The sequence below is a fragment of the Ranitomeya variabilis genome, chromosome 3 (assembly GCF_051348905.1).
Source record: "Ranitomeya variabilis isolate aRanVar5 chromosome 3, aRanVar5.hap1, whole genome shotgun sequence".
NCBI lineage: Eukaryota > Metazoa > Chordata > Amphibia > Anura > Dendrobatidae > Ranitomeya > Ranitomeya variabilis.
Genome location: NC_135234.1, coordinates 518,258,402 through 518,280,852, shown reverse-complemented (window position 1 = coordinate 518,280,852; position 22,451 = coordinate 518,258,402). Strand labels below are relative to the sequence as shown.

General features: G+C 42.1%; 1 protein-coding gene across 14 annotated transcripts in view; it reads left to right on the top strand.

Moving 5' to 3' along the window:
• MCF2L (MCF.2 cell line derived transforming sequence like) overlaps positions 1-22,451 on the top strand; it is a 376,751-nt gene that overhangs the window by 165,879 nt on the left and 188,421 nt on the right. Inside the window, exon 1 of one of the 14 annotated variants that reach the window (XM_077296981.1) lies at positions 20,989-21,151. The exons of the other annotated variants lie outside the window; for them this stretch is intronic. Within the exon in view, the coding sequence (XP_077153096.1) occupies positions 21,079-21,151 (73 nt within the window). The 5' untranslated portion in view covers positions 20,989-21,078. Of the gene's footprint in view, positions 1-20,988; positions 21,152-22,451 lie in introns of those variants that run through there. 14 annotated transcript variants of the gene reach the window in all.

Below are 22,451 nucleotides of genomic sequence, written 5' to 3'. Positions count from 1 at the left end.
CCTTTCCCGCTCCTCCCAATGCTCCGGTGACCAGTCCATGCATTGCAGTCTCGCGAGACTGCTACGTCATCATCGCGTCGCGAGGAGCATCGGTAAACGCCTCGGCTGGATCCGGGGTCGACGGAGGGTGAGTATAAAGCTATTTTTTATTTTAATTATTTTTTTTAACAGGGATATGGTGCCCACATTGCTATATACTACGTGGGCTGTGTTAGATACTGTGTGGGCTGTGTTATATACTACATCTCTGTGCCATATACTATGTGGGCTGTGCTATATACTATGTGGCTGTGGTATACATTACGTGGCTGGGCAATATACTACATCGCTGTGCTCTATACTATGTGGCCTGTGTTATATACTGCATGGTCAGTGTTATATACTACGTGGCTGTGCTATATACTATGTGGCTGTGAAATATACAGTATTACGTGGCTGGGCAATATACTACGTGTATGTGCTATATACTACGTGTCTGTGCTATATACTACGTGTCTGTGCTATATACTACTTGTCTGTGCTATATACTACGTGGCTGGGCAATATACTACGTGGCTGAGCAATATACTACGTGTATGTGCTATACTACGTGGCTGGGCAATAATAATAATAATCTTTATTTTTATATAGCGCTAACATATTCCGCAGCGCTTTACAGTTTTGCACACATTATCATCGCTGTCCCCGATGGGGCTCACAATCTAGATTCCCTATCAGTATGTCTTTGGAATGTGGGAGGAAACCGGGAGAACCCGGAGGAAACCCACGCAAACACGGAGAGAACATACAAACGCTTTGCAGATGTTGTCCTGTGTGGGATTAGAACCCAAGACCCCAGCGCTGCAAGGCTGCAGTGCTAACCACTGCGCCACCGTGCTGCCCAGTATAAACATGTACTTTTCATCTCTGTTCAGCATTGTACTGCCTTCACCAAATATCATTCAGAAAGTGTCATGGGGTTACCGCAATATTATTATTTTTTAACCTGTGACATACGTGGCTGAGCAATATACTACGTAGCTGGCCAATATACTACGTGGCTGGGCAGTGGCTCTGCTGTATACTACGTTGCTGTGCAATATACTACGTGGCTCTATGCTGTATACTACGTCACTGGGCAATATACTACGTCATTGGGCAATGTACTACGTTACTGGGCAATATACTACTTGGCTGGGCAATATACTACGTAACTGGGCAATATACTACGTGACTGGGCAATATACTACATGGCTGGGCAATATACTACGTGGCTGGGCAATATACTACGTGGGCTGTGCTATATACTATGGCTGGGCAATATACTACGTTGCTCTGCTATATACTACGTGGCTGTGTTATATACTACGTGGCTGTGTTATATACTACGTGGCTGTGCTATATACTACGTGGACTGTGTTATACGCTACTTGGCTGTGCTATATTTCTCTGCTATATCTGTGCATCATGAATCGTGGTATGTGTTAAAGAGGGGGGCCCACTGAGACTTCTTTCGCCCGGGGCCCTCAAAAACCTGGAACCGGCCCTGGCTTCACTGATTGGTCACGCCCGGCCACGAACAATCAGCGACAGGCGCAGTCCGCCCGCGAATTGGCGCTGAATTTGAACCACGCTTCGCTAATTGGTCGCGGCCGGCCGGCTGAATCCTGTGTATAAATTGCATTATTCTGAAAACTTCATAAACTACATACATATTCTAGAATACCCGATGCGTTCGAATCGGGCTACCATCTAGTAGAATTATATGCATCTATTCACATGTCTATGAGAATCATGGATCTGAGTCCTATTCTGCTCCGTGTTCGCTGATCAGGCTCAGTCATGCAAGTCAGTGGGGCTTGGCAAATACGGATGCAAATCACAAGGCTTCTAATTTGCTTCCGTTCTACATCCTTATTTCACTTATCTGTTGCTTAGTGACCAGCTTAAAAATATATATGTGATAATTAGCAGCAGCTTTGAAAAAAGCTGAACGAGACACATTGACACGTGGTTTTGACTTTGCTGTAGATAGGTTCATTCTGTTTCACCGTTATTGAGCGCTTTATCAGGCGGGGTCCAGACTATTGATTGCATATACCCCTTTTCTGAATAGTTACCTGAAAGTCCATGTATACATTTTAGACTGCTGCCAGAAGACTGATAAATACGTAACTCTTGGTGTTTTAGAGCACATTCTACTTCGGCGCTTTTTGAATTTGGCCTTTAAACAGACACATTTTATCTGTTTACATGTGCTCTCATCATTGTTTCACTTCCTTGCACCAGAATTTATAATACAGTATGTTGCATCTCTAAAACCCTCTGTCATTTTACCCCTTTATACACCATCCTGGAGTGAGCATGTCTCCAAAGCCCCTTCCACACACAGGTTCCCCAATGCAGGGGTTAAAATGGGCCCGATGTGTCAGTGACTTATGATGCTTAATACATTTGGTGCATCTGTTTTTACCAATTGGTATTTCTTACTTTGCACAAGAATTTTCTTCTACATTTTGGTGCAATTTTGGCGTACCAAGCGTCACTTATTAGGCCACTCTCTGTCTACTCAAAGCTATACCCCTTTTCCCGAGGAACCATGTAGCGTGATCGAGGTTTGCCTTTTTTTTTTTTTTTTTTACCTACTGTAGTTTGTGGCTTTCTCTCTTAGGGCTGTCCCACACGTCCAGATAATTCCGGTACCGGAATAAATCGGTACCAGAGTTATCCGTGTCCGTGTGCCTGGGAACTCACGTAGGCCATACGTGCGGCACACGTGTGCCGCCCGTATGGCGAGTGGGTACCACACGGAGCGTGTGGTACCCTGCATCGTGCTGAAGCCGCGATTCATATGTTCCCTGCAGCAGCGTTTGCTGCAGAGAAAATATGAATTATAGTGTTTAAAATAAAGATCTATGTGTTTGCCACACGGAGACACGGTCCGCAAAAAATCAATGACATCTGAACAGATGCATTGATTTTTACGGGTCTACGTGTGTCAGTGTCTCCGGTACGTGAGGAAACTGTCACCTCACGTACTGGAGCCACTGACGTGTGAAACCGGCCTTAGAAGCGGAACCCGCAAAATACGGGAGTCTAACATAAAAAATCATCTGATTCAGAGAGAAATCTTTAATTCTTGTGTTCTGCAAATTGTGATTTGTAATGGTGAAAACGAAAAATAGCTGAACAACAACAGGTAATGTACCATCTAACAAACTAATCTGGCATTTTTCAGCTTTTTACCCCGCCACCACCCCAAAAAAAGCAGCGAAATTGTGTGCATTAATGAAGAATATGCATTTTTGTATTGTTTCACATTTGTGCTATTTTTCACAATTTTCCTCTAAGGCTATGTTCACACTTTGCGTTTTTTGCTGCGGATCCGCAGCGGATTTGCCACTGCGGATCCGCAGCAGTTTTCCATGCAGGGTACAGTACAATGTTACCCTATGGAAAACAAAAACCGCTGTGCCCACATTGCGGAAAATCCCTTTAAAAACCGCGCGGAATTGCTGCGGAAAAAAAGAAGGAGCATGTCACTTCTTTCTGCGGATTCTGCAGCGGTTTTCAACATGCACCAATAGGAAAGTGCTGTTGAAAACCCACAGAGGAATCCACAGATAAAAACGCAGGAAAATCCGCAGTGAAAACCGCAGCGGTTTTTGCACTGCGGTTTTTCCAAATCTGCAGCGGAAAAATCCGCAGCAAAATCTGCAAAGTGTGAACATGCCCTTAAACTTGGTTCACAATGTGGTTTTTGGTGCATATTTAGTCAAAGGAAGGAGTGGATCCAAACATAAGCAACAGTATGAATGAAGACTCTACATGGCAAATCATATTTCACTTTTCACCCACAGCTAAAAAGCATTTAATACTGGTAAAAATGTCTCTGACATGAACGTAGGACATAATACTCCAGTTTTCTAGAAATCATATATATTCCTAGCAGAAAACTTATGTCTTTAATCTTATTTAGTCTTTAGCTGGATTAACTTAGAAAGAAGATTATTGACATTGAATAGAAATGTACTGTGATGTTAAAAGGTCATTGCTAAAAGTTCTATAATCGTAAATTAGGAGACACCTAGAAAATGACGGAAGAATAAATAGAAGATATTTATAGAGTGTTTTATTCCTGTCTGCACACCTACTAGGCATTATCTAAAGATTATAACGCTGGTTGGATTCCTCCGAGCTCCATGTTTATCAACTTGGAGCATTTTCAAGAGCCACATACAAATAGCCTCATGTTTGCTGTGAGATATTGCGCTAGATACTAATGCATTGTCACACCAAGGCAGCATAAAAATATCCACTCCTACTACACATGCAAATTGCCTCTTCATAGAGTAGAAGAGGATGTGAATTTCATAGCAGCAATCCTACAAGTAACTATCGACCCTTTAACAAATCTTGTGACTTACGATACAAGCCAAATCATTTTTAGTGCAGTTGCTCTGGCATGCGGGATACCAGCTTCTGGGCCAAATTCTGACTAATGGCAATCCATTCCTGCCCCAGTGCTTGTAGGTTCACAATGTCTGTGTTTCTGTTTATCCACTCTCTTTTTGAGGATTGAACCCAGGTTCTCAATGTGATTGAGATTTGGAAAGTTTTCTGGCCATAGAAACAAAATTTGAATTGTTTAAAAAGCCACTTTGCTATCACTTGTGGCTTGTGACACGGTGCTCCTTCATGCTGGAAAAGCATTGTTCATAACCAAATCGCTCCTGGACAGTAGGGAGAAGTTGCTCTTGGAGAATGAGTACATATCAGTCTTTATTCGAGGCAGAATTGTAAATAACCCACTCCCTTGAATGAGAATTGAGCTTACACATGCTTGGTCTTGGGATGCTTTACTGTTGGCATGACATAGAACTCATGGTAGCGCTACTTCAGACAATCATTCTTTTAGATGTCCCAAACAGTCTGAAGGAACTTTATCCCAGTTCTCTGCAATCCAATCCCTGTACTTCCTGCAGAACATCAGTTTGTCCTAAATGTTTTTCTTGGAGAGAAAAGGCTTTTATGCAGCTCTTCTTGACACCGGACCAGCCTCCAAAAGCCTTTGCTTCACTGTGGTTGCAGATGCACAGACATCTGGTTGCTGCCATTTCTAAACAAGCTCTGCCCTGGTGTTGACTAGTGATGAGCGAGTATACTCGTTACTCGAGATTTCCCGGTGGTCTCTGACATTTACTTTATGTTGATGCAGCTTCATGATTTGCGGCTGCTAGACAGCTTGAATACATGTGGGGGTTGCCTGTTTGTTAGGGAATCCCCACATGTAGTCAAGCTGTCTAGCAGTCGCAAATCATGCAGCTGCATCGACATAAACTAAATCTCCGAGTACGCCGAAATACTCAGAGACCACCCGAGCATGCTCGGAGAAACCCGAGTAACGAGCATACTCGCTCATCACTAGTGTTGACCCAATCCACTAGTTAAGTTCTCTGTAGGAGACACTGTTCACACTTGCTGAACTTTCTCGGGTACTCAGTAGCCTTCATCACAGCAACTGAACCTCTCTCTCTTTGAAGTTCTTCATGATCTGATAAATGTTTATTTAGGGGCAATCTTACAAGTAGCAATACCCTCACTTACAAAGACCTTTTGATGCAAACTAATGATGACTACTTGTTTTTCCTTTTGAGGTAACCATGGTTAGCAGACAAATACAAGCATTTCCACATCAGCTACTTTTTATAACAACCAGATTTCTCTTAAAGGGAATCTGTCCGCAGGTTTTTGCTATGTAATTAAAAGACAACACGAGGTAGTGGTTAAAACACACAAATTTCAGCGATGTGTCATATGCCTTGCTGTGTGCTGCTGTTTACACTGATGGTTTTATCACATGGTGATTATCATTGTTGGACTGCAGCAACATGAGCATGCTAATCTGACTCTGCCCCCTTCTGTGATATGCAGCTCAGTGTCTATAGTCTCTATACATAGAGAGCCTGGTGTTGGCGGAGTTAGTTTTGTCAACTGTGCTGCATTGCTAAATATTAGAACTGTGTCCGAACCACTGCACCTAGTAAACTAAGTGTTACATTGTTGGATTCAGCTTCTCTTTGAAATCATACAGCCAGTGTCTGATACATGCTGCTTGTGGTTCAGGCAGCCTGTATCCGCTCTCAGGTCCTCTTAAATGCGAAATGTAAGAGTGTCCATATACCTGGGTGTCTTTTAAATCTGAGGAATGAGGAAACAGACTTTCATGAAGATTGCCCCAGAGATACATAGTGGATTGTTTCTACAAGTGTGTGGAAGGCTTTTACATGTGTGGTGCTCAACGTTAGCTGTGTGTAGGTGGTGTGATGGTGTTGGGCTGCTTTGCTGGTGACACTGTTGGTTATTTATTCCAAATTCAATACACACCACATAATTCTGTAATGACATGCCATCCCATCTGGTTTGCATTTATTTGGACCATCATTTGTGTTGCAACAGGACAGTGACCTAAAACATAGCTTCAGGTCACGTAAGGGCTATGTGACCAAGCAAAAATGTGTCAAAAAATTAAACTGTTAATTGTTTGTATTTGATAAAAGTAATGTGAGCAAAAGCAAATTGAATCCATTCAAAAGTTGGTGTGACCACCCTTTGTCTTCAGAACACCATCAATTTTTCTAGTTACACTTGCACACTGTTTTTGAAGGAACTCAGAAGTGAGGTTGTTAAAAACGTCTTGGAGAACCAAGCACAGATCTTATGTGAATATGTGTTTGTCTCTTCATATATTCCTAGACTGAATCAATGATGTGAGGTCCGGGATCTGCGAGAGCCTTATCACTTCCTGGGCTCCAAATTCTTCTTTATGCTGAAGATAGTACTTAATAACATTGCAGATTTTTCATCAGTGTCCTGCTACAGAATATATTTGGAGCCAATCAGACACATGGTCATGTCATGGTGGTACTGCATGATGATATTAGCATCTACCTGTACTTCTCAGAATTGATGATACCATTAATCCTGACCAAATCTCTAACCCTCGTTTTCTGAAATGCAACCCCAAACATGCAAGGAACCACCACCATGTGTTATTTACTGCAGATACTCATTATTATACCTATCTCCAGCCTTGCAGTGAATAAACTGCCTTCTGTTACAGCCAAATATTTAAAATTTTGAATTTTGACTATTTTCTGCATATTGGTTCCTATGTTTTCATGTGTAGTTGAGTTTTTTGGCCTTGTTTCCATGTCAAAGGTTTTGGCACAATTCTTCCATTAAGACTTCTGGCCAGACTTCTCTGAACAGCAGTTGAGTGTGGCTAGGTTCCATTGGTTGCTACTGGCTCTGAGCTTATAACACTGCTGGACATCTGTGTCTTAAATCTGCTGCACTAAGATTCCATGGACGACCACTGCGTCTACTGTCCTCACCAGTGCCCATTTCTTAGTGCTTCAGAAGAGTTTGAACAGCACATTTTGAAACCTCAGTCTAGGTTTGAAAAGAGGCCTGGCTGATGCAATCTACCTTGTGGCTTGTTTATTTGTTCAGTTTTGCCAAAGTGTACGACCTGTAACCTGAAACTATTTTCCACAATCTCGCCATTGTAGTAGAGTTTGGCTGTTCCTCAGCCTGTTTTAAGCCTTTTGCACAACTAATTCTGTTTCATTTACTGACTGTTTCATATTACAGCTTTCCATCTGCACTCTCTCTGTTTGAAGTTATTCCAGAGCTAGTGAGAAGTGACTAGTTGCTATGATGTCTCATATATACATCACAGCCCAGAGAGATGTATTCATGCTCCTAATTTCCTAAAAGAAAATGTAAAGCACACAGTTACAAGCAGCAGCATTGAGGAAATTATTATCATTACTGAGCTGTGTAGATAAGAATCCAGCTCTTAGGTGAGGAAAGAGACTTGTTAGAAAACTCAGCAAGCTCTTTCTGTCTCCATCTGCTCCCCAAGCCCCCTCTACTATCAACTCTCCATAGTGTATAATAGGAAGTGTAATCCGACTGTGCTCACAGTCTGTCTTGTCTTGATCAAGACAAATTTGAACTTTTTTTTTATAGAAGCAAGAGGAGTGAAAAGAAGTGGCTTATAAATGGGGGCTGTTGTGAATTCCGTTCTTGGGCTCCCTCCGGTGGTTGTAAATGGCACTTTTGTGAATTCTGCCCTTGGGCTCCCTCCAGTGGTTTTAAGTGGAACTGCTGCTCCTTGGATTTAGCTTAGCAGCTGCTTCCACTGATCGTCTCTCCTGCTCTGCTATTTAGCCTGGCCCTGATCTTCAGCCAGTGCCAGCTGTCAATGTTTCTTGGTTGGATTCAGATCTCTCCTTGGATTTCCTTGATAGTCGGTCCTGTTCAGCAAAGATAAGTCCTTGCATTTTCATTTGTTGTCCTCTTGCTGTGGACTTAATCATTCAGCTCATTTTATGTTTGCTCTAGTCCAGCTTGTCAGTATTCTATATTCAGTTAAGCTGGAAGCTCTGGGGAAGCAGATTTGCCCTCCACACCGTTAGTCAGGTGGGGAGATTTTTTGTAAACTCTGATGGATTTTTCTAGCTTTTAATACTGACCGCACAGTATCCTTTCCTATTCTGTCTATCTAGTTAGAAGTGGCCTCCTTTGCTAAATCCCGTTTTCATTCTGTGTATGTCATTTCACTCTCCACTCACAGTCCATATTTGTGGGGGGCTGTCTGTCCTTTGGGAGTTTTCTCTGAGGCAAGATAGCTTTGTGTTAGGTTCAGGAACTGCAGTCAGTAAAGATACCATCTCCTCAGAGCTCGTCCCATGTTGCTCCTTAACCACCAGGTCATAACAGGGGGCATAAGCAGATTTCTTGATAAGTTATATTATAAAGTTTCAGATGTATCTGTACTATTGATGTATGCAAAATTTGATGAAACTACAGTAAAGCAGTGTGTGAATTTAGCTTTAAGGCCTGTGCAAATGACCATATTATGGATCTATAATAGAACACTTATGGTCTCGTGTTGTACTGTATGTCAGTGTGCTTGTACTGTCATATGTTGTATTGACAATAGTGCAAACTGCACCAAATTTATTAATGTAAGCAATTTATTTTTTTTTATACTGAGTGCAAATACTTTGCTTCAGCAGTATTATGCATGCCATAAAAATTTGTATCATGCCACTTTTTCTAGATACTTTTCAAAACTGTAAAGGGTGGTCCAAAAAGTGCCCAAAACGTATATTACCGGTAAATGTTTTGCATGGCAGTGGCTTGTATTCCACATTGTAGTGCATTTTGTACTAAAATTCTAGCACATTTTGGTTAGTAAATGTCTTTCACGCACATTCTCTAACACATACTGTGCAGACATAGGGACCAATTCATCATTTGTGATTTTTTTAAGCAACTTTTCTTTTTTGGTTTGTGGTATTTGTTGAGATGGCGTTTGTACCAAAATAGCGCACATGATTCATGAATGTTTGGGCAAAATAAAAAATGCTCTTTATTTTTGGGTGTAACCCTATTTTCATGTTTTTAGAACAAAAAGCTGTATGTTCCACTAAAACGTTGCAAAAGCTATGTAATATTTTCAGATGTACAAGAAATCACTCCAGGAGGGTACTGAATTACATTTGCACCAAAATGTAGCAACATCTGATACACCCCAAACCCTTCCCACAAAAAAAACACAAAACAAAAAAAAACAATCAAACATAAAGCAGGCTTTAAAAAAGGGGCAAATTATAAGAAAAATAAGACGCAAATTAAAAACCTTAAAATTAAACCAAAAAATGTGCAAATGCAATAATTTATTGAGCCTATATTTTGTGTTCTCAGTTTTATACATGTGGGGCACTGTTATTCTGGCTGCCATCAACAGAGCTCACATTTTCCAGTTTCGTTCTGTAGAATTGTAGTCCATGAGCCGGGCCAGATATCGGTACCACCCGGAGTGACTAATTTTCTTTGGTATTTTTAGGTAGATGCATGTCTGTAGTTTATTTTTTGATATGATAGCCCTTACATATACGTAGCTTATTAACCCCTTCAGCCCTAGGCCTATTTGTACCCAAGTGCCTAAGCCAATCTGACCTGTGCCACTTCATGGGCTAATAACTTTGGAACGCTTTCACCTATCCAAGCCATTCTGAGATTGTTTTCTCGTGACATATTGTACTTCACGTCAGTGCTAAATGGGAGTCAATATATTTTACCTTTCTATATAAAAAAATGCTAAATATTCGGAAATTTTGGAAAAATCGGCAATTTTTTAACTTTGAAATTCTCTGCTTTTTACAAAAATACTGATACCCCCCATAATAGTTATTAATTTACACTCCCCACATGTTTACTTCATATTGGCATCATTTTGAAAATGAAACCTTATTGTTTTACGACGTAATAGGGCTTATAGTTTTATGCGCAATTTTTCACATTTACAGCAAAACCCACTTTTCAAAGGACCAAGTCACTTCTGAAGTCACTTTAAGGGGCTTACATAACAGAAACCACCCATAAATTACCCCATTTTGCAAACTACACCCCTCAAGCTGTTCAAAACTCATTTTTAAAAACTGTTAACCCTTTAGGTGTTCCACAGGAATTTTAGCATGAGCCAAGAACCAAATATGACGATATCGGTACCACCCGGAGTGACTAGATGTAGTATTTGTAACAAAATTTAATCCAAGTTATGTAAATACACACTGAACATGTCATGTGCATATATATATATATATATATATATATATATATATATATATATATATATATATATGTTACTCCATAATATCTTCAACATCGGACTCTGAATCTGACTGTTGTTCTACTGGCTCGTCTTCAGTACCCTTGTTCTGGCATGTCTGTAATCTGCACATGTCTGTGCACTTCAGGCCATTGCTGAGGCAAGTACACTGAGGAAGTTCACATGACCGCACACACTTGCAGGACAGTAGCTGTATAATAGCTTCTGGTGCTGGTGCCCCTTGCATCCACTTGACAACAAGCTTTCCGTCGTTATCTATCATCCAACCGCAGTCTGTTGGGTTTGCAACCCATGGCTGGCTCTGCAGACTTCTCCTCCAGATCGCAGCCTGGTAGTTTGCACGCAGTGCATGCATGAAAAGGCAGTCCTGGCAAGGAGGGAGTTGACTTGACTCTACCACTCCACGTCTGGCACAGAACAGCTGATAACGGAGCCTGTTTACCTCAGTTGTTTGGGTAGTTGGCAGGTACATGTGGCAGGTGATTTCCTGTAACTTCTCAAAAAGTTCGGTAGACACTTCCCATGAACGACCAACTTCCTGAAAGGCATCCTGGTATGTCTTGTTCATCTTCAACTGCTTGAGTGTCGTCATCTTCCCACGGCCAGCGAATGCACTGACGGTGTCACAGCCTGTAAATGCATGCATACCAATCAATGAATCACATACGCTGCCTCCCAATGTTCGGCTCAGAGTGGTGATATCCAGGAATCTTGTCCGGTTCTGTGTACCGCATTTCTGGAACAGGTGGGATGGGATTTTGTGGCACATGCCCAGACACAGGACCATGACATCAGTATCCTCCGAAGTGATGATGACCGACTTGTAACCAGATTCTGCTGCATGAAGAGCATGGAGAAGGAGGCGTGTGTCTGCTTCTTCTTGATTTGACTTAAGGTCAGCAGCCTCTTCCCACTGTTCTTTGGTGATCTTAAAGCAGAGCTGCTCACATGTGACATACAGCTCCTTCTCCTCAAGCTTCTCCCTGTGGTGTTTCGCCTTCCATTCTTCTACCAGAAACTTTATGAGACTTGCCTTGTTGGAGGAACTACTTAGAAGCTTTTTCCACTGCTGGATGTTGTGCCCATGTTGAATGTTCTTGAAATGGATCCCTGTGCCTTCATATCTGTTGACTCTTTCTGTATCTTTGATGGATGTCTCCTTGTAGACGTCAAAGACAATATCAATGCGCTTGCTCTTAGCACCCTCATGGATAGCGCGACTCATTGCTGTGCCTGCTAGCTGGCCAAATGTTGCATTGTTTCCCTTCAGTTTCTGAACCAGGCTCATCCCATCAATGATGGTTGCAGAGGGCTCGGGGATCACTTCTGCAGGACGAGCATTCCTCTCCAACTCCCTTGCGAGGGCAGCCTTGTTGGTCTTGCGGATAGACCCATCACCATTGGCAAGTGCCCATGGCAATGGACCCAGGGGATGAGTCAAGACATCACTCATTTGTAGCTTTCTGTTCTCAGCTACAAGTATCATCTGGCCAAATAGGTTTCTGTCAGCCTTCAAAATTACCTCCTTGCCAAGACCTTGTCTGCGTGTCTTCATTTGGATGTTAGAGAACGTTTTAAGTTTGTTCTTCGTCATCTTGTCATGAAACAATGTAGTTGGCTTATCGGTACCCAAACGCTCATCCTTGAATGTTTGATATGCATCCTCTCCTATACTGTATGCCCCTTGAAGGTCTTTGGCTACATCTGGTGGTGCTACAGTCGCTGTTGACAAACTGATAAGTTCACCATTATGCTCTTTGTTGAAGGGGTTCACCCAACCTGTCTCCAGCAGTTGAACGAAAGATTGGACATCGGCTTCATCTCTTCTAATCCTAGACACCTGTAGGTCTGAATGGCTGAAGTCAGTATATTGTTGGCCTACCAGGGCCCTCAGCTGCCTCAAGTACATACTGCGGTACTCTGATGTCAGGTAGAACCTGGAAACAGCTCCAACTTTGAGGCTGAAGCCTTTTGTGCCCCCTGGTGTCTGGGTGTCTTTGTTGATTGTCTCTTCAATGGTCTGGTCCACAGGAATTCGTCCAAAAGGATTCTTGCTACCGATCTGGACCGAAAAGCCACCTTGCATGAAGTATTCATGGACCTCTGGGTGTTCTATGGGCAGCCGAGACATTGTGGCATAGTAATAGGTTAGGTATCGGGCATAGTTGACCTTGTCATAGGCAAAACACCATGGTATCATCTGTCGGATTGCTCCTAGGTGAAGCATCCAGTTGCCTTCTCTTGAAGCTCGAACCAGGGCCAGCATGGTCTCGACCATGTCCAAGTATGACATCCAGAATGCTGAGAGTTGTTCATTTCTGAGGGTCTCAAGATAAACTTGAAAGAGCTTCAGGGTAAGTGTGCAAGATTCATTATCCAAGAGCTTTTCGAAGGATCCCTGCGACACACTGATGCGAAAGTTTGTGATGTTCTTCAGTGTTTCATCCAGATGGTGAAGGTCCCTTGCATGGTTTTCTTCTAGCCATGGAAGGAAGTTTTTCCATGCAAGCCTCATAAGTGCTTCATAGACCAGCTTGTGTAGTCTCACTGCTCTGTTGTACCTCCGGCCGTCCATCACTCCAGACACTGATCCTTCAGCGATTACACCGGATTCAACACACAGATCTCTAAGGCCTGCATCCTGAAATCTGTTCCCTATGATAGAGAGGAGATTACAGATTGTGTGGAAGACACCCATTCTAATTATAATGTTCTTGAACTTCTCCTGTTTCCAGATAACCTCGGCAGCTTTGGCATAGAGTGCTTGATCAAACACACACACAATTCTGTTAAGCTTCAGGGTCTGCATGATGGCATGTGTTTGCTCCAAGACTTCATTCACAGTGGACATGGCTGTTGCAGGAGCATTGATAGTGGGCAGGTAGCTTACAGTGTCCTGGGCCACTACAATGTCGCTGCGGATTTTTATGTTGAACCCAGTCCAACTGCTGGTGGTCTGATCCTCATGGTCTGACATTCTAGCCAGAAGCCAGATATGGTTTTTGGTTTTTGAATCCTGGACCTCCTTGGTAGTGTTAACATTCGAAGTCTCAATCCTGGGTGGCTCTCCCCGCTGCCCAACATTGTATATCGGTAGCATTAATTCTGTCAGAGTTATGCTTCTTTTCTTCGACTTGGTTACATCTGGCAGGACTTTCTTTGTCACAGAGCATGCAACATTGGACTGAACAGCAATGCCATTGACTCTATGAGATGTACCTGCTCCACTTAGTGTCTCCTCAAGTCTGTCAATGTTATCCCAGGCCAGGGTTGTGAACACACCTGGGTAGATACTTGCTGGCATTGGGATGTCATCCTTTGAACATTCCAACTTCTGGATACAAAGGGCTGTATCGATCTCCTCAGCCATTGAATATGACACACAGTGGCCAAGACGATTCAGAGTTCGAATCAGTTCTGTATTGCCGGTCAAAGACTTAACTGCAAAGGATAGCAGTACGTGCTTTGGTGGCTTTGTCTTTCCATTGGTAACAGCAAAAACCAAGTCACTGCCGAAGGATGTGGCAAGACGTTGAGCTCTTTCACAGGTAGTTTGGCACTCACAATCTCCTGTAAGCAGGGTTTGCAGGAATTGAGTGACTAATGCAGGAACGACATTCTGATCTGTATTGGGAGGCCATGGCTGACTCACATCTTGCTTCTTGATCTCATTCCTTAGCTGCATTGCTGCTTTGGTTACGATATCTCCAGAGTTAGCAGCTCTTGCTTCTTGCAGATCTTTTGTCATGCTGTGTACTTGCCGGACAAGGTCGTCCATTGATAGGCTACATGGATAGACTAGAAGCTTACCTTTCTCATCTGAGAGAAAGCGGAGTGATTCCCCAATCTCTGTTTCAAGTTTTCGTCGAACATGTTTCTTTGTCGATGGTTTCAGTTGGATGATACCACGGGATATCATTAATCTCTCAAGCCTAGATGTGAGGTTTATCATAGGCAGTACTTCTGGGTTTGGGAACAATTTAGTCCTTATATACAAGAAGAGTTCTTCAAGGGCCTCTTTCTCTGCCTCTTCGTAGCGTACTTCCTCGCTTTCGACCTGATTTTCAGCTGCACTAGACCTACAGGCCACTTGGGAATCATCTTTTGTGAATAGTTTGTAGCACGACTTGTGGTAGTGCCCCTCTGCAGCAACAAGGTCTCTGCTAAGTAAACCAAGTATTCTCTGTGTGCCTTTCCTTATCGCTGCTCTGCGGATCGTCTCATCTGCTCGTAGCTCAACACACTGGACAATTGGCTCCCTTGTTTGTTTTCCTTTTAGGTACTTGCTTGACTTCTCACAGAAGATACATACTTTGGCATACACCCTGCTATCACTGGGGGCACCCCTCGGTAGCTTCCTCATGGAGATTTTGCTTGCTGTTTCGACATTGACACCCTTGCCAAGGATAGAATCCAGTGACTTCTTCATTGTAAAGATACTACGACATTTACGGTGATATTGTATGTGTGGTATTTCTCCTTCTTCAAGGCCCTTAGCTGCTACCAGGACTGATTCATGCTGCCTGATCTCTGCAGCCCTAAGCAATGTTTTCCAGGAGTCCAAATCCTTAAGGGACGCCAGATCATCGCTGTCATCATTAGAGCAGTGTATGATACAGTCGATCCGTGATTTCTTCCTTGCTGGTACTTCCATCATGCCGTTAGATAGTCAGTAAACACCTGCAAACACAAAGAAAAACATTAAAATTTTATTTACCGTATTTCCTGGCGTATAAGACGACTTTTTAGCCATGAAAAACATGGCTCCAAGAGGGCGGTTGTCTTATACGCCGAATACAGCCGCCGGGGGGAAAGGCCGCCGCGCAGGGAAGGAGGAGGCAGGGGCCCACCTTCATGAGGCGCTCGTTCTTAGAGCTGGGAGCGCTGGTGCTAGGTGACTGTTCCCCCTCTCTCCACAAGTTCCTTACCAGCAGCAGCACACAGTACAGGACTACAGGACCTGTGGTGATGTCACGGCCATGTGATCAGTCACAAGCCTGGGAGGTGTCAGCCTCTACAGAGGGAGATAGGAGCTCTGCAGAGAAGACCGGAGAGTCCTGTTCAGCACAGAACGTGTATGTGTCAGTGTGTGTGCGTGTGTTGGGGCACCTCAGGGTGTCTTCAAATGTGACATAGCCCCCTAGATTTCTTCCAGTAAAATTTGCACTCCAAAAGTCATTTGGCGCTCCTTCCCTTCCGAGGCCTGCCGTTCCCCAATACTGCAGTGTACGACAACATATCGGGTGTTGTTGTGTTCGGGAGAGATTGGTGAACAAATAGTGGGGTGCATTTTTTGCTGGTACACCTCTTAAAAATAAAAAAATGAGCCTAAAATGACACCTTCATGTAAAAAATGCACTTTTTCCATTTTCTCAACCAAGTGTTTCCAACTACTGTGAAACACTGGTTGGGTCAAAGTGGTCACTATACCCCCTAAAAGATTCCTTGGGGGTGTAGTTTCCAAAATAGGGTCACTTTTTGGGGTTTCCACTGTGGGGGTACCTCAGGCAGCCTTCAAATGTGACATGGCCCCCTAGATTTCTTCCAGTGAATCCGCCACCCAAAAACCACATAGCGCTCCTTCCGTGTTGAGCTGTGCTGTGTGCCCATACTTTAGTTTACGAGTACATGTGGGGTGTTTCTATAAACTGCAGAATTAGGGTAACCAAGTTTGGGTTTGCCGTTAACCCTTGCTAGGTTGCAGGTAAAATTGGATTACAATGTAATATCTGGAAAAAAAATGAAATTTTGAAATTTCGCCTTCATTCTGCTAAAATTCCTGTGGAACACCTAAAGGGTTAACAGTTTTTAAAAATGAGTTTTGAACAGCTTGAGGGGTGTAGTTTGCAAAATGGGGTAATTTATGGGTGGTTTCTGTTATGTAAGCCCCTTAAAGTGACTTCAGAAGTGACTTGGTCCTTTGAAAAGTGGGTTTTGCTGTAAATGTGAAAAATTGCGCATAAAACTATAAGCCCTATTACGTCGTAAAACAATAAGGTTTCATTTTCAAAATGATGCCAATATGAAGTAAACATGTGGGGAGTGTAAATTAATAACTATTATGGGGGGTATCAGTATTTTTGTAAAAAGCAGAGAATTTCAAAGTTAAAAAATTGCCGATTTTTCCAAAATTTCCGAATATTTAGCATTTTTTTATATAGAAAGGTAAAATATATTGACTCCCATTTAGCACTGACGTGAAGTACAATATGTCACGAGAAAACAATCTCAGAATGGCTTGGATAGGTGAAAGCGTTCCAAAGTTATTAGCCCATGAAGTGGCACAGGTCAGATTGGCTTAGGCACTTGGGTACAAATAGGCCTAGGGCTGAAGGGGTTAATAAGCTACGTATATGTAAGGGCTATCATATCAAAAAATAAACTACAGACATGCATCTACCTAAAAATACCAAAGAGAATTAGTCACTCCGCTTGGTACCGATATCGTCAAATTTGGTTCTTGGCTCATGGACTATTGGGTGTTTGTCGGGCAGCTCAATATCATGTGATTGCATTCAATTTTAAGAGAAGTTTGTGACTTGTGACATTCAGCAGATATCACTAAATGGGATTCTTACAGATGTCACTTCTTCCTGACTTTGGTATAAGGCATAATTCCCATCATTATTCACGATGATGGTTATGGTATAATGCAGTTTGGTGTGATCCTGGTACAATGCAGGTAAGAGTAAAGTTATAGCTTGCGTTAGTCTTTTGGAAACTGTGGAGCGAGCCTGATCACGTCAGTGCTGTCTTTCAGCAGTAGGTTTGGATGGAGAGCAATTTTCCTCACCTGCTATTGTTGAGTACACGCGATATCGTGCTCTGCATAATCACATTTTCCAATACACTGCGGCTTTCCCTGGGAATCTGGAAAGAAGGCCGCTTTACTATAAGCTGTTAGTAATATGTGAACCCAGCAGCTAACTTCTAACTTTATTAACTATGAAAAAAATGGTTTAGCAGTATAAAGTGAATTGTATAGGTGCTTATAATTTTTTGGAATGTCCACTATGAGAATCCAGTCATTAAAGTAGTACTGTAGTGCTATCTCATGGCAGCCATTTAGACAGATTATTTGGTAAATGTTATATATGGCATAATGTGCTTTGGAAATGCTTACCTCTAGCAGACCTACAGGTCAGTGGATATTAGGCTGCAGGTTTTGGTAAAAGTTACTTGTGAACTCATTCATACAGTTATCCCATGCAGTGAGTGTAAGCTAACTCGCCTTGTGTTTTAGTGTTGTGGCCTTTGGAGCTCATTAGTGTCTCAGAGTCTGGTTCATGAAGAGGATCCACTGCTATTCTGGTGGGCAGAATCATCATAATTTTACATTTAAATATCATCATCATAATCAATCTTAAAATTACCATGCCATGGAAACATGTCACAAGTAGTGGTGCGGAGACGTACGCTAATCAAATATGATGGAGACTCTCTGAGCGCAACTTTCCTCCGACACTGAGGGTGGGCACAGTAGAAAGTACATCTTCAATGTCAGTGAAGAGTAACACTTTGTTAGCACTTGAGGATTTCAGAACTCGGACTGCCCTCCCCAATCAAAACTTCTGACAAGTCTCTATGACAAGTCAAAAGCTTTCTTTCACAGGGCCGTTGGAGCAGATCTTGCCATCTCTAAATTGCTCATTTTACTAGTAGAGGTCATTAAGATACTAGACATAAGGTGCAAAAAAAGTCAAATGATAGTTGGTGGAATATAGGCTTTATGTTTGTGTTCCAAGGGTGTAAATTTAATTGGTACTGCAGTTCATAGATCCCCATCCCAACGTTCAGTCAGACCTCTATGGTTCCAGTTTTGAAATATACCATGTACATTAGTTTTGATATGTTGTTTATATCAAATAGTACTTGCTGGAAGGAAGCGTCTGATATATCGAACTTGGTCCCTGGCATCTCTCGAAGGAAAGAAGTTGATAATATGACCTTGAATTTCATGTACTAATTCTGTCCTGAAAACTGGAAATTTTTACATCACAAGGTTCCCTTTAATATACGGTAACTTGCAGCCATCCAACCCCATACAGTATTAAACAAATCGTGCATGAAATGGGGTATATTACATATGTGATATTATAAGTAGTGTATTGGCTTTAATGGCAATATAATGGTTCAGAAGTATGTGACCTAAAGACGTGCCTTATGTGTACACTTCGTATGTGCCCACTATATGTCATGAGGTAGACCTCTGGAGTAGTGGACTCTCTACAGGCACAGTTATACCATTCTTTTCATAATTTATCCAGATAGAGTTAATAGATATTTGTCCACTACTCTGAGAACACCTTTGTAATCACTTTGTTCCCCCTTTATAAAATAATAACTATACTCACCTCCATTGGTGCTGTTCTAGCAGTGCCATCACTAGTTTTCCCGAGGTTCACATACAATGTTGGACTGGGGTGCCAAAGGCCTACAAGTAACATTGACTTTGGGGGACCCACTTTTCACCTGCATTCAAATACCCTTATTCAGAAATCTACCTATATCTCTATATAATAATAAACTGGGTAGTTTGGTTAATGAATTATGAGATGCTGTTTTTTTTCTGTACATAGTGAATCAAGTGAATTAGACCAAGTACTGCCCATACAATGGGGTTGGTGGCCCAGATCTGCACGGAGGCCCATCGGGGGATTCCCTGCTCCCCTTTGGACCAGTCCGAGCCTGCTCACATAACATTGTTATGGAAATTGAGCCCTGCAGCCAGTCAGCATCCGCTTCACTCTCCCCTTCTTTGGACAAATTTGAACATCTGGAGGAAGTTAGACCTGCGGCCGCTCTTTTACTTCCTCTAGATGTCTGATTTGTCCGAAGGAGGGGAGAGTGAAGTGGCCACTAGTTGGTGGCCAGGCTCACAGGAGCCCTGGGAGAGCCAATACTGCCACCTTTGTAATGGTTGCGGCACCTGAGGTGAGTATAGCTGATATTATTTTATAGCAGAAGGACATAGCAATTGAGAAGGGGTTGTCAAAGTAGTGGATAACCCCCTAAATATCATTTTATGAGATTGTGTTTCTGTATTGGAATAATGTTTCTATTAAAAAATAAAACCCTAAGGGGTATGTAAACACGTCATCTTTTAAACACAGGTGAACCCCGGGAGTTTTTCAAGTAGAAGGTGCTTCAGGAAACTTTTTTTTTTCTGAAGCATCTTTTGTGTCATTTTCTGAGCATTTATCTAACACTTTTGACCTCCAGCATTTGGTTTTGAGGGTTTTCTCATGGTTCTTGTGACATCTTGTTTACTGTCATTTTCCAGTCAGTTTTTTCACTCCACTGAATAATTTATGAAACCACTAGAGTTTTTAATATAGCAAAACATTCCAAAAGATGTCTGAGCGCCTTTTGGACATCTTTTGAGCTTTCCCATTGACTTGTATCGTAAAGTTCATCTTCCAAGTGGAAAACTACAGAAGAATGGATGTGTCACTTCTCTTAACCCTTTGGCGTTTACAAACTTAAAGTGATTTAAAAATCGTTCAAAAGACTGAACAAATGCACAGCAAGTAGTTACATGAAAATGCAAATGTTAATTTTTCTGAGCGTTTTCTGATTTTTCAGGCAGTTTCTGCAGCGCAATCCACTTGAAAAGACGACGTGTGCACATTCCCTAAAACCGAATAGAGTAGCGAAAGCCCTTCTAATTTCACAGTCGAGCTCTTAACCTACAACATGGCCCCTGCATATTAATTATTAAATCGTATCTCAGAGATCAGTGATGAAATGCATTGTCTAGTATTAACCACGTTCATTAATTAATCTCATTTGTCAAATATTAATTAGCGCAACCTTCATTTTACAGAAGCATTTCATAAATGTATAATATAATTTCCAGAGGCGCCTCAATATTCCGTATCAAAGCATCTGAAGTCAGAGTTCACCGGAGAGGACAGCTGTCTATTTTACGGAATATCTCCTTAGGGTAGAGGAATGGCTTTACTTGTGAGGTCGATAGTTAGTAAATGAAGGGCCCCTTTAGGGAGGTTTGGGACGGCCAGATTCCAGACGATTTTCATAGCATTGTAAGGGAATTGTGTTAAAACCAATGCTTCAGGGTCAGAAACATATAGAAAATACATCTTTGCTGGCGATTTTTGAGATCTGATGCCTGAGGAGGTCTTCGACATCTCTGAAACTTTGTTTTGTGCCCAGAAAAGTAGGTGGTGTACCTTGTCAGACGGTCACGCTAGCCCAGCTGAAAAACATACTAGCTTTGCGTGTAATTTGAAGAAAGGTATTGTATCCTCACTGCTTGGCTTCTACTGAAAGACAGAGTTTGGTGCTCTCTTTGTAGTTTTCAAACCAACTTGCAAAGAAATAGGTCACTTAGTAGAGGAGAGCCATATAGAAAGCTTATCTGGATCAACATGACATTAAGTCTCATCTCCTTGCTATGTAAGGATATCTCCGAGCTATGGATGCTTCTGAGGAAAAGGACAGGTGTGGTTTTTTTTCTATGTTTCGCGTTCAGGTTGACCTATTTGTTTCCATGTATTCTGTATCTGCTCCACCCTAACACAACCTATAAGAAGGCAAAATAGAATTGAGTGAATCTGATGAAGCATCTTCACTTTCACTTAACACTTCTTATTTTAATCAATTTGTTGAATATTTGGGTGCTGATGAGTGAATTTTGAACATTGTATGTTTGTAAAATATTTCCAGAGATGTGTGATGCATCCAGGGATCGAGAACTCTTGTTTGTCAAGAATGATGTACTTAAAATTTCTCAAAGTTTCATGGAACCTAATGAGATGTCACTCTATGTATTTCCAGCTTTTAAAGCATTGTTCATAATGGTAATGTTATGTCATTATGCCTATCCCTTTTGTGTTGGGTGTTACGGAAAATTACATTAATTTTGTTAAATTATTTTTGCACAGCTAATGATCCTGTGACTTCACACAGTTATGTCTGTAGCTGTTTGGTGCTACTCTGTAGCTTTTATCACAACTTTGCAGAAGCGTATGAGTTATGACTTGAAGAGCTGGTATTTTAACACCTGAGCCCCTTTTGTGAACCAGATTAATAGAGGAAAACTGATCTCTTTGCTACAGATGAATGTACACATAAGTCGCTTCTGGTCACTCCTCTTTCTGCAAATGGTGAATTTCAAGCTAATATTACTTCTCATGGTATAACATTAGACCACAATCTTTGGCCTTGATATTTCATATGGTATAGTTATCTACCTATGCACATGACACAATAAGGGTAAGTTCAAGTAGGGCGTTTTTGCTGCGTTTTTTATGCTAATTTTTAGCTGCTTTTTACAGTACGAGCAAAGCCTATGAGATTTCAGAAATCTCATGCACACACATTGTTTTTTGTGTGATCAGTATTTTGTGCTTTGCTGCGTTTTTTGGACATAGGGCATGTCACTTCTTTCTTCGTTTTTTCAGCATTTATCTCCCATTGACTTGAATGAGTGGTGAAAAAACGCTGCAAATACGCTAGATTGACTTTTCTTGCAGCGTATTTGCTGCAGAAAAGTCAAGGAGAGCCGGATGTTATGTCTCGGCTCTGCTACATCTAGATGGCAGGCTGCATGATGCGTCCATGCAGCCTGTCATCCAGCAGCGGACCCCCCATTCACTTGAATTTGGGGTCCGACATTAGTGTTTGACACGCTGTCATATGCATGACAGCGCAGCAAACACCACTTCTAATCAGCGGGGAAATCCTCCCCGCCGGTCATTGTGCCGCGGCTTCACGCTGAGAGAAGACAGGGGGGAGCGCT